This window comes from Tursiops truncatus, chromosome 9 (genome assembly GCF_011762595.2).
Source record: "Tursiops truncatus isolate mTurTru1 chromosome 9, mTurTru1.mat.Y, whole genome shotgun sequence".
NCBI classification, from domain to species: domain Eukaryota; kingdom Metazoa; phylum Chordata; class Mammalia; order Artiodactyla; family Delphinidae; genus Tursiops; species Tursiops truncatus.
In genome coordinates, this window is record NC_047042.1 from 2,958,135 (window position 1) to 2,975,142 (window position 17,008).

The 17,008-nt window shown below is 48.0% G+C and overlaps 1 protein-coding gene across 11 annotated transcripts in view; it reads right to left on the reverse strand.

Annotated features, from left to right (window-relative positions):
• Positions 1–17,008, reverse strand: part of COBL (cordon-bleu WH2 repeat protein) — a 261,169-nt gene that overhangs the window by 12,527 nt on the left and 231,634 nt on the right. For 10 of the 11 annotated variants that reach the window (XM_019939458.3, XM_033862779.2, XM_019939453.3 and 7 more), the window contains 3 exons: positions 16,312–16,621; positions 3,551–3,648; positions 473–2,322 (listed from right to left, as the gene is read on the reverse strand). In XM_019939458.3, coding sequence (XP_019795017.2) covers positions 473–2,322; positions 3,551–3,648; positions 16,312–16,621 — 2,258 coding nt within the window. The remainder of the gene's footprint in view (positions 1–472; positions 2,323–3,550; positions 3,649–16,311; positions 16,622–17,008) is intronic. The other variant, XM_073809486.1, reaches the window with a different exon arrangement.

Here is a 17,008-nt window from a genome sequence, read left to right on the forward strand (position 1 = left end):
GGATGATAAATGCCTACGTGGGGGCAGGTGTGATAAAACTGTCCCCAAGGTTACTGGAGAATGACAGCCCACCACTGCTGAAAACGCAGGGTGACGGGGATCCCAGCCTGACCCTCCATCTGCCCCTCCAGGCTCAAGGACGAGTTGTGGATGATTCCCCCTGCCCCACCCGCCTCCTCTCCACTCCCCTGAGACCAGGCAAGGGCCATGTACTGGCGACATCTTTCCCCAGGGCAGTCAAGAGCCTTAAAGGCAGTGTGGACGAGCCCAAACCCATCAGTTTTGGCCCCTTAATGGTTCTATTCAAACAACTCTGTAGGCAAGGAGACAGAAATCCAGGTAAAATTAAACCTGTGCATTCACCCGCATCCCCAGCCCGGCACTCCCTCCTCCGATGCCACCTTAAAGTCTGTGTCTGGGTGGCTGTGGGGAAAGGCCCATCCCTGAGGCAGGAGCCCGCTGATGACTTCACCTTGCGAAGCCTGTCCTTCCCTCCCGCCGAGTGGATGGCCTCCATCAGGGCGCTGTGCAGGGATGTGTCTTTCGGGGCTGGCCTCTGGACCACGGGTCTGAATTTCTTCTTTGGCCCAAAGATACTGGCTGGCAGGGTACCATCGGCTTCAGGTACATCTGTGCTTGACAAACCCGGCTTTTCCTCCCATTCAGGGGGCTCCTGTCCAGCGTGGCTACTTGTATCAGACACTCTCGGAGAGTGGAGAGGCTCTTTGTGGACGGAGACCCACCTGGAGCCATTCACCAGGGCACTGCCTGGAGTCGGATCACCTCCCGAGCGAGCGGGTGGGGGGCTCGTGCCAGCCGGCTGGCACTTGGGATCAGATGACGAGCTGGTCCTGTGTTTCCCTGGGCTTTGCTTTCCACTGAGACCACAGCTCTGTCCCACGGAAGCCTGACCCCTCTGGGCAGCTGTGATGAGTGGTCCATGGGAAGTTCTGTGGATGCCAGTGGGACCGTTTTGAGTAGACAGCTTCCCATAAGGGCTGCTGATTTGCCCTCCGGGATGCGCTCCTGCTGCCGATCTGTCCCCACTGTGACGCACGCCTGTCTCTGGGTACAGGCTGGGGGTGGTACCATCCTTCACCATGGGAGGTCGTCCAGGTGGGTCTGGCTCTTCACATGTCTTCTGGGCATTCCCAGGCTTCCTCCCCACGTCAGTGTGGGCTTTCGGGGTCCCTATCCGCTTGGCAATGGCAGAGGCCACGTACTGGCTGGATGTTCTTCTCTGAGGCTTGAGAAACGGGACTTCTGCGGTGTTAGCTGCTGGAACTTTCAGGGGACAAGCAGCTGCTGGGAGCGGCCAGCTTCTGCCCTCCTCCAGAGGTCTCCCATCTTCTGGGTTGGGGGACCGGGGCCGGGGCAATGTCGCTTTGGGGTCTGGGGAAGTGGGCTCCGCTCTGAGTCTGCTTTCTTGAGGTTGCGGATTCGTGGGCGTGGTGGGGGTAGAGGTCCTCTTGGCCCCCTCTGCGGGCCGGCCAGAGTGTTTTTCTATAGAGTCGGACCTCCAGAACTCTTTGACTTTTCCGATGGGCGGGGCTTCTGCTTCCAGAGCGGGCGGCGTCGGGACTATGGTCCTGCCGGCGTTCGTGTGGGGGCTCACCAGGTTCCCCAGCTCGTCGATCTCGATGGCACCCGTGGAGAGGGATGCCCCCCGGTCATAACATTTCATCTCTGACTTTGGAGGGACGATTTTATACGTTGTGAGGCCATATTTAAGCCCGTAACTCCCCCCTGGGTGTTGGTCTCGAAACCACGGCGGTAGTGTCCAGACGTCACTTTTATCATCTCCTTCCTTCTCCTTCCCTGGCTGCGCGCTCACCCTCCTGGTGGCCAGGGTCCTCCCGCCATGAGCAGAGCCGGCCACCTTGCGTTCCTCCTTCGCATTCAGGTCGTGCGTGTGAAGCGCTGAAGCAGAAGTTGCCTTGGGCGCCATTTTACTGGGAGTCACATCCTTCCAGGTGCTGGTCGAGGCCGCTATGACTTCTCTCCCAGGGTCCTGGGAAGGAGCCGGTGAGCCAGGCCCCGCCGCCCGCCTCTGCCCGTGCTGCTGGCTGTGCTCGGCCTGGCACGGTGGCAGCTGGGCCTTCTTGCTGGCTGTGCTCCCAGCATCGAAAGAGCCAGCGTTGTTGTTTCTGTTGGTAAATGCCACCGAGTCCACGGGATCATCGAGAACCTCCCCTATGAATGTCACCGGGATTGCCTCGGTATCGCCGTCGGGGATGATGGTGCCTTGCGGGCAGCGACCGGACATGCTGTGTATGCAGTTGGTGAGGAAGCTCGAGTCGGTTTCATAGCTTTCTTCGATCTCTGCAAAGAAGCACAACACAGGTCACGGGTGGGCACCACTCGGACAACTCCTGTGCCCCTTATTCAGTGAAATTGCACCCCGACTTTGATTTCTCTGGGGTGCCTCTGGTGTAAGTTATTTAACGTGTCATCTTGGGTTGTCATCTACACATGCCTGGAAGCAGTCTCAGCTTGCATGACTCAACAGAGGACCTGTCTGCCGATCTGTGACGCCTTGAGGTATCATACGACATTTTGCCGGTATCTTCACTTACAGACTGATCTCTAAGTCCAAGCCCTCCATATACACCACCTCAGGGCAGGGTGGGAAGGTGGACTGGGGGGTTTTGACTTTCACCTTTTACTCTTGTTCACCAGGAGCACCACAAAGTCTATGGGACAACTTGATCTTGCTTTGCTTATTAAGAGGCAGATGACTGAGCCTCGAGCCCATCAGAATTAGCCCTAAAGGACGCAGTGAGCCCTGCGGGCAGAGCCACAGGACACGCTAAGGCCGATGAAGGTTTCTCAGCCCTGTCAGCCCCATCTGAGGACGGAACACTGAAAAGCAAGTCAGACAAAACTCCGGGCCAGCTCTGGAGTCTGTCTCCTTCTTCTTGTTTTGTTTTCTTTGAGGGCACAGCCAATATCTACTTCCTAGTTGGTTTTCACTCTGTGCCTTCGTTTGAAAGATTTCCAGTTTTGACTGAGCTGATTTGCATCTGCTTCGGCCTTACACTATTATTTCTCCGATATATGCACAGAATCGCAGTGCTGTGGGATGCCCCGCTCTAAGAGGGGTCCCTGTCAACACGCTGTGTTCTGCGTTTCCCTTTGAAAGTCAGCCCCCATATTAGCAAGTAACAGGGTTGGAGGTTTAATAAACAGCCCTGTTTGCCTGTGTGGCACCCAGTGTTTCCCTAACTCATTTGAGGACTGGAGAACTTTTTTTCTGTTCATGTGTATGGAAGACTTTTTAATGTGCAAAATCAGTATTACTCAGAGGAGGTTTTAAGCAGCTGCTCAGACATTTCCTTGGGACTGTTCAGCAGCCCAGATGCAAGGTCCCCTCCAGGGAGCTGTGCTCACCTGTGTGCTCAGCCCCCAGTCCGGGCCTTCCTCACACGGAGCTGCGTTCCCTCTGCAGACATCCTCCCCGTGTGATGCGATAAAGTTCAGCCAGAGAAGATAACCCTCAGAGCGCCGGCCACACGGGGCAAAGGTCCAAGCAGGAGCCCGCGCTGCTTACCTTCCAGCTCTTCGTCCAGTTCTGCAAGGGTTTTCTGGAACTGGCCGGTCATGAAGAGGTCTTCATCCTCATGTGAGGCTGGAGCAACTCTTCCACTTCTAGGGAAGACCAAGCAGAAAGGGAGAGCATTCGTTTATCTCATTATTTACGTAATTCACTCTTTTCTGGAAATATCCGAAGAAGGTACAACTCATAGTCAACTTCTTGCAGTTCCAAAGGCATTGGACCACTGCTGCCCTTGGACCTACTGGGCCGCAGATGGTGTGTGTGTGTGTGTGTGTGTGTGTGTGTGTGTGTGTGTGTGTGTGTGTGGTGCACAGTGAACACCACGACTACAGCAAACCTCAGGGCAGCAGTGACACTGGTGACAGCCTCCCCAGCCCATCCCCCTCCCCAGGCCCCTCAGGGTTTTAACTGGATGGGGGAAATGCCCACAGCGGGGGGCCACACAGTGCCCTCCAGTGCCTCATGCAGCCTTCCCACGCGGGGACCTACTTGGGGCTTTTCTGCCCAGATCATCCTATGATAAACCTCACAAGCAGATATAAAGCAGGCGAGGTCCTTATCGCTGCTTCACAGAGAGGCAACCGCGTGAGCTCAGGATGGCGCAGCCCAAGCTCACAGGGGTTCCAGAACCGGGGAGGGCTGGCCACGTATGTATCCAGAGGTGCCGCGTGGTGCTGCCACCCGGGCATCCAGGGAGATGTCCCCCCATCCCCCCAAGGAGAACTGGACGTTCCTTATCTGTGTCCCTGGACAGCGGCATCCACAAGACAACGGCTGCCAAAGCAATTTGAAAGCAGCCTTTGCAAAGGCTCTTGTCTCCGTTTTCTTGCTGTGCCAAGAACAGAGACACATATGGGGTGATTGTCACTCTTCAGTGAAAGCTGAAGGTCTTTCCCGCTGACCGTTAAAATCGAGGACCGATTTCCATCATTACTAATCAGGCCGAGATAATGATGCTTGAAATATGCTTTGTACCATCCTCACTTACGTAGCAAAGTTTGTGTTCTGATAAATGAGCCTTTCTTACTTGGTGATCGTGTCCCTTTGGAGCCAGGAAGTGGCTTCCAGACCCGTCTCAGCTAATGTCCTCTGACACGGCAAACAAAGAGCGTTGGCCGAGATCTGTGTGGCTGTGGACCAACTAACAACGACCCCGGGAGGCTCAAGGCTGCGTTTCCTGTTGCTTTTGCCCCAAGACTTAATTGAATGCATTTACTAAACTTGTGTTTTTCTCTTTCACGGAATGTGGTGGTTTAAATAAATCTCATTTAAATATTCAATAAAGTGTACGGCAGAGAAAAAAATGGAAAGGGCTCTATAAAACAGTGTTTGAAATGGAAAACAGAGCACTTTTCAAATGCTGCCTCCTACTTTAAGTTGTTTAAAGTCCAGCCAAACAAAATTATGTCTATACTTTTCCTTCAAAGTATTTGCCTTTCCTTCAAAGTATGCAAAATCACACTGTTCCATGGGAACAGAATGATATTAATAAGAATTAAAAACTATAGCACAGGGAACTATACTCGGTATTTTGTAACAACCAATAAGGGAAAAGAATCTGAAAAAGAATATATATATATGTGTATGCATATATGTACATATTCACTTAGTTGTATACCTGAAATTAATACAACATGGTAAATCAACTATACTTCAATAAAAACTAAACTAAACTAAAATAATGCACCCTTTGAAGAAAAAGAATTAAAAAGTAATTTAGAAGTTCCACTGATGATATTATTTCATAAAGCGTACACTGGAGAAAGAAGACCACCCCAGACTGACCACAACTCCATGATCTGAGACTCTCAACTTGTTGCTCCTGGTGTTACCTGGAAAGCAATGGGAATGTGTACATCAAGAAGCAAAAGCATAGCTTTGACTCTGCAGGAACTTTGGTTCATTAGCCTCACTTTTGAGAATTTGCCTTAAGAAAACAATGTTATGGAAGGCAAAACATAAACACCAGCATGTTCATCATATTCACGGGGAGGTCTCTACAGCTTCCGGCAGCAGGGAGTGCCCCCCGTCAGTGCATCCTATGATGACCATGCCATGGAGGTGGAAACAGATCGCTGCTTAAGCTGGCATGTCACGTGAAGAAATCAAGATATGCAACTCCACACAGGATGGTCATGATGATCGAAAAGTAACCTGTGTCTGTGGACAAGGGTGAGGCAGAAACCTAGGCACCATCGCCGACCAGTGTGATTTGTTGAAATGGATGGATTACGGCAAATATTTCATACTTTTTTTTTTGAAGTATGCTCATTTTGGTACAAAGCAGCTTGATTGATAAGGCAATGTTTGAAATGGGCAACGTCTAAAATGATCCTTTGGTCCTCTAATGAGTACTAATTCTTTTATGAAAAGCCATTTACACGTGTGTGATACCATGTCCAATACACGTGGCATGTTGTGTTTATAATTTTATTTTGTTCCTGAGTACCCAGCAATCCCTGAGATGATCCTAAACCAGTGTGTGACAATCCTTACTCCTTAAAGAGGCACTGCAGCAAGGCCTGAGCCAGCCCTTCCCCACGCTCCTCCCACCCATGCTCCGGCCTGAGCTGCCTGGTCTAACCATCAGCGGCCAAGCTCAGGGCTTCAGACCTGTTCTCCGCCTGCCCGTCTCACCTCCCGTCAGGCCCCCTGTGAAGTCCGGGGTCCCTACACCGCGTCCTCTGCCTTCCACCTGCCTTCCACCTGGCCTGCCTGCCCGCCCCTTTCCTCCGTCTGCCTCTTGTACATGTCCCAGGTTTGTCCCAGATGCTCAGCTCCACACTCCGCTGACACATCCCACCCACCTCTCACCTGACTTTGCTCTTGACGCCCCAGGGTGGACCTGGTTCACCGGGGCCTTGCCTGTCCAGGAGGAGAGAGTGGACACATGACAGAAGCCACCGGCCTTGGGAGCGCTGTGGAGGGAGGAGCCCAGGTCCTCGGCCGGTGCTCTTCCCAAGGCTGCCGAGCACCTTCGGGGCGGGGCAAGGCCAGGCCTGTGGACCACTTGGCTTCTGCAGCCGGTGCCTCTCCTGATGCGGGATAGGACCCGCCACGCTCTGGATTCTGGGTGAATGGTTCATCTGGCAAAAGCCCAAACCAGTGTGATGTATGTATTATGCTTTGCAATGTACAGCTTCAGGAGGGGGAGACTTAGCAGAATTTGCTTTTCCTTCCTCACCCACCCCATCCACTTCTCCTCAAAGGGCCGCTGATGGATTACAGCTATTCCTCTCTCCCTGTAACAGCCAGCTGGGAGCCCTTGGTCCCTGGGCTTGGAGGGTAGCTTCTGTGGGCTCAGCAGGAGGGCCCTCCTGCGTGCCCCTGAAGAATCACAGTTGGCCAGAAGCATTAGCACCTCTTTTTAGCTGAAAGTCAACTGCGCAGATGTTCCTTTCCCAGGCATCATTCCTTACGCCCAACACACACCCCACTCTAAGATAGACAGTTTCTTATGGACAGTTTGTTTTGGCTTAAGACCAAGGAAATGAAGGGCAAACAAGCAGCACAGGCATTCCGATACCAGCTGCACGTGTTGGAGAAACCTCACCGGGAGCCTTCCCTCCCACGGTGGGTCACTCTGCCAAGGCCACAGCCACGGACGAGCCACCGCTGCCTAACGCCTGAGGCTCAGCCGGCCTCAAGCGGGAGTCTTCCCGGAAGTGGAGCAGCCTCAGGGGCGGGGTCTGGCGACGGCCCCACCCACTCCCATGGGAGACTAACGGCAGTCACGAGGAATCAGTACCTGGGCAAACAGGTGCTTTTTCAGTTTTTAAAAAATTTTGTATGAGAAAGAAGAAAGCACGGGCTGATTCTGCCCCATTCCGGCACATCAAGTCATTTTTGTTTTTGATGTGGCTAGGAAAGTTTCTTTAGGTAATTGACCCAGTCGCAGAAAACAAGCGAAGTCTGAGAGGAAAAAGATGTCCTTTTCAGGTTCAACGGCTGACAACAACCAAACCAACCCATGCGATTTCAAAACAGTTACTTGATAAACTAAAGGTAAGAAGCCTGGGAAAAGAGATGGCTGATGACAGTAATATGTGCTTAACTTCCCCATTCCATGTACAAATGGTCCTGTATTTATAAAGCTTCAGAGTTCTAGAACAACGGGGTCCAACAGAAATGTCATATGAGCTACACATGTAATTTAAAATCTTTTTGTAGTCACATTAAAAACGTAAAAAGTAAGCAAGATTATTTTTTCATTAAATAATGTTAATTTTCCTTAACTTTAATTAGTATACTCTAACTCAACATTTAACCCAAATTATTATCGTCATTTCCATATAATTAATATTAAAAAGTTCATTTTTTCATATGTTTGGTGCAATTGCACTCTCACAGCACATCTCAACTTGGGCTACCCATCCGGCGGGCTCAGGAGCCAAAGTTAGCTGGTGGCTACTGTACCTACAGCATAGTTCTCCAAGATCTTAATGTTTGTAAATACTCCTCTGTTAGTGCAGTTACAAAGTTTCAGGGTTCTGAAAGGTATTAAATGTTTCTAAATGCTCACGTGGGCACAAAGTTCCTGTAGTTACAAAATTGCAGGGTTCTAGAAGGCATAAACTATTTCTAAATGTTTCTGTGGTCACAAAGTTCTCATAGTTACAAAGTTTCAGGATCTAGAATATATAAAATGTTTCTAAATGATGCTAGAGTCACAAAGTTCCTTCCTATAACTACAAAGCTGCAGAGGTCTAGAAGGTATAAAACACCTCTAAACGCTCCTAGGTCACAGAGCTCCTCTAGTTAACAAAGTTCCAGGGCTGAAAAGCCAGGACAGGAGCCCAGCTCCTCCACCCATGACCTGCGCGTTCTCAGTTCCATAAGTGTCTTGAAATCCTCAGCCCTGCAGATAAGAGAGGCACAGCTTCTCGCTTCCACAGCCCTCACGTCCACCACTCACGGACAGGTGGGGGAGGAGAAGGAGCTTACGGATTGCCAGGCAGAAGGTGGGCAGGCAGCGGACAATACAGGGAGACGCCCTTCCCCTGGAGAAGCTACAGTTTCTGTCTTTTGAGGCTCTATGCATGATTTCAGTGTGGTTCTACTGTTAAAAAAAAACAGAGCCTGCAACCCACTTACCCAATCTGTCTCATTGACTCCTTACAGAATTTCTGCGGAATTAGTGTCCCCCAAAGTGATCCCAGGACTGAGAGCTTCACAGTACTGATCGCACACAGTATGATACACAGATGGATAAGTTGCCTGATTACAGCAAGATTGCCTTCAGGATTCGAGAGTTTAGAAATAGTGCTAGCCTCTCCCCCATCTATCTATCGGTACACAAATGTGTACTTTTCAAACATATGCATATGTTCTTTTCAAACAAAGATGTTATAAATAGTTTAATGAGGCAGATGGTCAGAGGTAGACACAGGTTATAAGGATTTCCAACAAATCAAGTTTCTATCCTTCCTCAGGCAGTTTTAAATAAACAACATCAACAACAACAATAATAACACCAGCCGCCAATTTCTGAAGGCTGGCAATATGTTAGGCACTGTTCTAGGGGATGGTACTGCAGATCTCGATTGTACTGACAAGAAAGTAGAAGTGAGAGGTCAATCCCCCAAACTACAATGAGGTATCACCTCACACTAGTCAGAATGGACATCATCAAAAATTCTACAAATAACAAGTGCTGGAGAGGGTGTGGAGAAAAGGGAACCTTCCTGCTCTGTTAGTGACAATGTAAATTGGTGCAGCCATTGTGGAAAACAGTATGGAGGTTCCTTAAAAAAACTAAAAATAGAATTACCATATAATCCTGCAATCCCACTCCTGGGCATGTATCTGGAGAAAAACATAATTTGAAAAGATACATGCACCCCTATGTTCATAGCAGCACTATTCGCAATAGCTAAGACTTGGAAGCAACCTAAATGTCTGTTGACAGATGAATGGATAAAGAAGATGTGGTACATATATACCATGGAATATTACTCAGCCACAAAAAGAAAATGAAATAATGCCATTTGTAGCAACATGGATGGACCTAGAGATTATCATGCTAAGTGAAGTTAGCCAAAGATCTCATGATATCACTTATAAGTGGAATCTAAGAAAAAAAATGATATAAATGAACTTATATGCAAAACAGAAATAGACCCAAAGATATAGAAAACAAACTTGTGGTTACCAAGATGGTAAAGGGGGGAGGGATAAATTAGGAGTTTGAGATTAACAGATACACGCTACTATATTTAAAACAGATAACCAACAAGGACCTACTATATAGAACACAGAACTACACTCAATATTTTAATAATATTTTAATAGTAACCTATAAGGGAAAAGACTATGAAAAAGAATATATATATATATATATATATATATATATATATATATATATATATATACACACACACATATATATGGACTTCCCCTGTGGTGCAGCAGTTAAGCATCCCCCTACCAATGCAGGGGACATGGGTTCAATCCCTGATCCAGAAAGATCCCACATGCTGTGGAGCAGCTAAGCCTGAGTGCCACAACTACTGAGCCTATGCTCTAGAGCCCACGAGCCACAACTACTGAGCCCATGTGCCACAGCTACTGAAGCCCGCGTGTCTAGGGCCCATGCTCTGCAACAAGAGAAGCCACGACAAAGAGAAGCACGTGCACTGAAACGAAGAGTAGCCCCTGCTCACCGCAACTAGAGAAAGCCCACGTGCAGGAACAAAGACCCAACGCAGCCAAAAATAAAATAAATGAATTAAAAAAAAGAATATATATATATATATATATGTATCACTTTGTTGGGCACCTGAAACTAACACAACACTGTAAATCAACTATACTTCAATTTAAAAAAAAGAAGTGAGAGGTCAAGTCATTGGCCCAGGGCACCATCACCAGTAATAGGCAGGGCAGATATGAGGCCAGGCAGTCTTCACATCGTGTTGCTCTTTAAGTATTAGGAGAGTTGGCCTGGGTCATACACGAAGGAAAGATGCAGCTGGAAGGAGATCTTTCATGGGTGACACAACTCCCACCCAGGGCAGGACTGTGTGGAAGCCACTCCTAGGTGTCCTCACCATGAGGGGCAATCCCCACATGGGCCGAATTCTTCCTGAAGGAGATTATTTACTGGCTGTGCTAAATTTAGAGGAAGACTCTTGGAATTGGATGTCCCACTTACAGGGTCAAGTTTGAATTGAGGGCATAGATTTATTTTGCAATGAAAACTATAATTGGATCGAATCGAATGACTTGATGGAAAACATACCATTTTCAGATCACAGCACACAAAGCACACGCTAATCGTTCCCAAGCCTTCACCCTTGCTCCCTTTAGAAGACTGGTATTTATCCTTGAGACTTTTCAATTCAAAATCTTGGCTGTCAGGGCATTCGATGGAGCCCAGCCAGCGCTGCCCTTGAGGAAGCTGGAGCCGTGGCAGCGAGGAGCAGAGCCTCCAAATTCAGTGCATGAGCAGGAGACGTGCACTTTGCCACTAGACCGAATAGTTTAAGAAAAACGCTTTCAGCTGAAGCCAACCCCACAGACGCTCTTTGGACAGGCTGCAGGAGCTCTGGTGCAAAGAGTCCTTGCCTCCAATTTGTCAAAGGGGGACCCCAGGCAATTCCAGCCAAAGAAGTCTGGACGAATTTGCTATCTGCAGAATAGCAGACGGCAGAGAGAGGAGAAACAGCCCAGCAAACTAGAACTTTACAGACCTTACAAACTGGGGCCTTTGCAGGTCACAAAGGTTCTTCCACTCTTCCCTCCAATACTGAATGCATCTCCGAGTATCAGAGGGGTGGCGATAGTACGGGGCACCCTGGCAAAGTTGAAAACCACAAACACTCCTTATTTCCCCTGGGAACTGGCGCCACAGTGGAGATTCTGCAAGCTGAGGGTGTCTGAGACTGTTGGGGACAGCTTCACCATCCGTCAGAACCCGTGTCCCATGTGCAGAGACCGAGCCATGCCCATCATGGCAAAGGGTAACTTATGCTCCGGAGCCTCTGGCGTCCGGCATTCCAAGGGTGGAGAGGCCTCACTGCCATAGCCAGGTCCTGGATCATCACAGGAAGAACACCCCTCCTGGGAACACAAATGCCACCTTAGGATGAGCTGCAGAATCCAGGTGTCAGCATCAATGCTGGGCAGAGCCGGGAGGTGGACTCAGGGCCCAGCAGTAGCACCAAGACCAGGGTACCAGCCCCTTCAAGCGGCCTCCCTTTCTAAATGTGGTCCAGGGGCATCCATCTCACGGCACAGGAAGGGAAGAGCTGGCAGGCTGACTGAGTACACATCTGCCCTTGTCACCAGGCCTGTCCTCTCCTGGGACAGCAGGGTATCAGAAACCACGTTCTTTGTTACTGTTTCTCTTACTCACTGAACTCGTGTGCGCCTGGGCAGTGTTCCGCTCCGGGGCCCTTTCCAGGTGGCCAAGGTCAAGACCACACCTCCATGAACAGTGGTGGGCTCTGCTCTCAGGACATTTCAGCTTGATTCTGGGCTACCAACCCCCAAGCACAGTTTATCATCTCATTGAACTTGACCCTGGGCCAGTCTGGACACCTGCAGTCATCTGCTCCATTGTGGATCACACAAATTTTGCAGACTTGCTCTCTGGGCCAGGACCGGTCGGCCCCTGAAGACTCTCCCCACCTTCCCCTTCCCCTTCAGGCTTTTTGCTGTCCCAACTCTCAATGCCCTATTCTCAGACAGGGCCTCAGAGCACATCACTGGAATGCACCATGTTCACCAGAAGCAGTGTATTCTCTCTCTCTCTAACCATGTATCTGAGGTGCGTATTTGTAAATGCCGGAAGTGTGACAGTGCAGAAGGGGGATGACCTAGGACAGCATCTCCCAAATGGTCCTCCGTGGAACACTCATTCTAAAGGATATTAAGAGGCAGGCAGAGGGGAAAATTTACACGTTGCTTTGCTGCAGAATTTGTAAGCGACTTTATACTCTCCTCTTCCAAGAGAAGAATGTGGAACTTCCCAAATATATTGTGAAGTGATATTTTTCAAGAGATACATCCCAGGAGATACCCGAGTAATTGTAGCGATTCCAAAGTTGGCAAATGAGTGCGCAGAGGAGGACGGACCAAGGCATCCAGCCGTCAGTGGAGCGCACATCTGGGACTGGCCTGCCCAGCATGTAGATGCGTTTTTTTTGGCCCTGAAAGTCTGAATTGGTTGCCAAGATTTAAAATTTGGGAGGCCTAAATCTCTCAAATGGGGAGGGGACTGGATTCTGGATGGCAGGTGGGTCACAGCCCTTGATGAACCACCCATCCTCCCGGCTACAACATAAGGGCCGTCTCCACGTGGGGACCTTGTCCATCTTTTCGTCTTTCCAGCTCCTGTCCCATCCTAGACCCAGTGCCCACCGCAGTGCATCAGTACCGTTTGTATCCAAGGAGGGACGTGAAATCAGCTTTGGGGGGACAATCTCTGCGTCTGCTACCTGCTTTCTAGTTCCCATCTTCATTTCTTGCATCTGAATGTTTTTCAAATTCTAACTTTAAGACTATTCCTCCCATAAACAGAGTCTTTCCAAAACTGGAAATGTACCTGGTTGACAAACATATGGGGAAAGCTCAGCTACAATGGGAATCAGAGAAAAAGAAATTAAAGCAATTAACACTTATAGCCTTTAAAAAAAAAACTGGGAAGACCTCACATAAAAATCTAGATTTCTGTCTTCTCTTCCAACGCTGGCCACACTGGGTCTGTAAATTCCTCAGGGCAACAACCGTAAGGAAGCTGTGGGGCTGCCCTCTTTAGAGAAAACTTGTGCTTTGCCCCATGCTCTGTGGCCTCTGAGTTTGTAACCCCTGCTTTCCACAGTAGGCACGGATTTTAAGTAATCCTGAAATTTATTGAAAGTTATGCATTTGGACATAAAGATGTGATACACCATGCTGAAGTCTCTGAGTATGTCTAATTGGTAATGGAGACAACTCTTGTTGAAAAAGAAAAACCTACAGATATTCCATGAAAAATCATGGGCAGAGAATTGATCCCATTTCTGAGGAAAATAATGGAACAGCACAGACAGGACTGAGGAGTTCAGCGATCATCTTCAACTTCCTTTGACTCTAAAGCCCAAAAAAGGCAAGTTGGTGTGCCATGAAAATTCACGGTGCTCTGGTCCCTAAACTAACTGTGTGACTTAGTCAATGGGTCCCACCCAATGGCTATTCAAGAGGCACTGAGCATGTGCACAGGTACCCAGTGGCTCCCACACCTGTGACAGGTAGGAGGCGTTATCTGCACAGATATAAGCAAAACTCGAGGCTCAGCAAAGTTAGGAGGACCCTCGAAGGCCAAGCAGCTAGTTAGTGGTGGTGGGATTCCACGTGGGTCGGTCAGGGCCCAGAGTCCCCGCCCTCCCCTCCACACTACTCTCAAATTCAGTGGCACCCCAGAGACGGGGGCAGAAAAACATGACCTGCTCCCTGTTTGGATAAAGCGTCAGGTTCCAAGACCCCGTGATTATCCTGGCTGTGGCTGCAGACAACAGTACCATACTTGAACAGAAATCAGCAAGATTTTACATCTGGTCAACACCAGCAAAATCCACTGGGACTTTTGTAGGAGCATCCCTGGGGCACCGAGGTAACATGTCTGATGAGTTTCAGATGTAGAGCTCAGGGTGTGCAATCCCAATGCAAACCAACTGAACAGACCTGAGGATTACTGTGAAGCTCCTTTCCTTTATGTGTAGGTGGACTCTGAAGGAAATGCCCTAGTTTTTCTCTGCAAACAGGCCAACCTCAGCTCAATGCACCCTGTTTGGGGCAGAGGCAAAATGGACCAACTGTCACCTTCTAATTTTCTGTCTAATAAAATATGAACTTGGTCTTGGAATTGTCCTTAAGATTGAAGAGCTGTACTTGAACATTACTAGAGGGTGTATACAACCACCTGGGGAAATGCTCGTGATAAACTGTTAGCTAAAAATAAACCAAAATAGAATAGTATTGACACTACAGTTACATTAACCAGACAGAGACTTGTGTGTTCATTTAGACAAAGCTGAAAAAAACATGAAAAATACAAAGGCATTCATTCATTTTGGTGATCAACTTATGCTTTTTTTAAAAAAAAAATCTACTTTATTTCTATTAACGTTTCTAAAACATTGCGTGACTGGTTCTTAAAATTATCTAAAAGGTAAGAAAAAGGAGATTATCATACTAAGTGAAGTAAGCCAGACAGAGAAAGACAAATATCACATGATATCACTTATATGTGGAATCTAAAAGAAGAAAAAAGATACAAATAAACTTATTTCCAAAACAGAAAGAGACTTACAGACATAGAAGACAAACTTATGTTTACCAAAGGGGAAAGGGAAGTGGGGGGAGGGATCAATTAGGAGGTTGGGATTAACATGTACAGACCACTGTGTATAAAATAGATAAACAACAAGGACTTACTGTATAGTACAGGGAACTCTACTCAATATTTTGTAATAACCTATAAGCGAAAAGAATCTGAAAAAGAATAGATATATGTATGAATGAATCACTGTGCTATACACCTGAAACTAACATGATATTGTAAATCAACTATACTTCAACAGTAACACAAAAAAGAAGGACGAACTGCCAGGAATTAACCTGCCTTTCTAACTAAGAATGAAGAAAGGAATTATGACAGACTGGTTCTGGTGCAGAGACAGAGTAACCAGTCTATGGAATGAGTGCAAGCAACAGACTGACGTGTATACGGAAACTGGACAGAGGACCAACGTGGAACCAGGAACCAGTGGGAAAAATAGATCCCTACTTGACACCACGCCCCAAAATAAACTCCAGGTAGACAAGAAGCCCAAATGTCAGAAAGCAACGCTAAAACTTTTACAAGAAATTCAGATAATCTTTAGTCCTTTGTGGTATGAGAAGGATCTCTCAAATATTCAAATATCATATACGTTCAGGAGAAAAAGGACAAATTCAACACTATTCAAATCAAAAAGCAATTTTCATACAACAAAATAAAACAGTTGAATTCAAGCCACCGTCTTAGAGATTCTTTGTGTGTAAATAACTGTCTAAAGAGAAATTAACGATTAAAAAAAGGTAATGTCCCAATTTAAAAAAAAAGAAGGCTATGAAAAGACAATTCATAGAAGAGGAAACTGAACTGGTCATACACACGTGACAAGATGCTCATCCTTACTGATCAGGGTATTGTATCTTAAAGCCACACGAAATGCCATTGGGCACCTGTATGACTACAACGCCCATTAATCCCTGTATCGGTGGATGTGGAGTGGCAGGCCACTACAGACGGGACGGCTGGAGGACGTGGACACCAGGTCACCATTTTGGAGAGCAATCTGCCAATATTCCAAAAAGTTGCAGGTGAGTTTTCTCTGAAGGTCTAATAATTTCTCTTCTCGAAAAGCTCTGTGTATAAGTGGAGACCTATGTATGACGTGCTTATTGGTTCCAGTGGTGAAAAACCAGAGCAACCCAAGTGTCCATTCATTAAGAAATGGATACATAAGTGAACTAATAACACATACGTCATCAGGGATAAATCTTCAACACATGATATCGAATGGAAAACTACACTCAGAGTATGGTACCATCTATATAAAAGGTACAAACAAACAAGCCAATACTATGTATTATTTGTAAATACCTGCAGAGCTAGAAAGAGCATGAAGACAGAACTACGGAGAATAGGTCCCCAGCCAGGGTGCGGTGACCTCACAAGTATCGGTTGGGTCACCAGGACGAAAGACCTCCCTCCGTCCATGACTCACCTCAGATGCCAGTTCCCAGGGCCACTCCTCTCCCACGAGGGGCTCTTCTGGGGGCCCAGTTCTGGGGTCCCAGCCAGGTCCTGGTCACTGCAGTCTTCCTGGTCTGTGGCCCACTTGTCTTTGGATTTCGTGCTGTCGTGTTGGGAATCCAGGGACACGATGTCCGAGGGGGAACTCATCACTCCCGAGTCCTCTGTTGTGTCCTCTGAGGCAAAGCAGCTACCAACAGACACAGTCTCCTCGGCCTCCGACGGCAGTGGAGGGACCCCGTCCACAGCGCAGGGACCGCCAGGCCCCAGGGGCAGGCTCACTGGACGAGACACACAAGGGCAGGTCAGGCAACGCTCCAGTGACTTCCCCACTGCCTGACTCATCTGAAATCTGGAATTTGGGGTGTGAGGGAGGACCCCTCACACACACCACTTCCCTCTGGACACACTTTAACTTGGAAGGAGTTACGTGCATATGTGACTGAGAGCAACATTTTCCCTAAAAAATCAGCCTATTTTGAATTAACCTTTGGAATTGTTATCCTGTACGTGACTACAAGCAAACAACATCAAAAAATTCAAACTAACGACATGGTGAATGCAATTGTCTCTAGTCTGACCCTTGGTTTAACAGAAGTTGTTTGAAAATGAGTTCTTTGGAGAAACTAGGGGTTTTCAAAATAGAAACAAACTTTGAAAAAACTCAT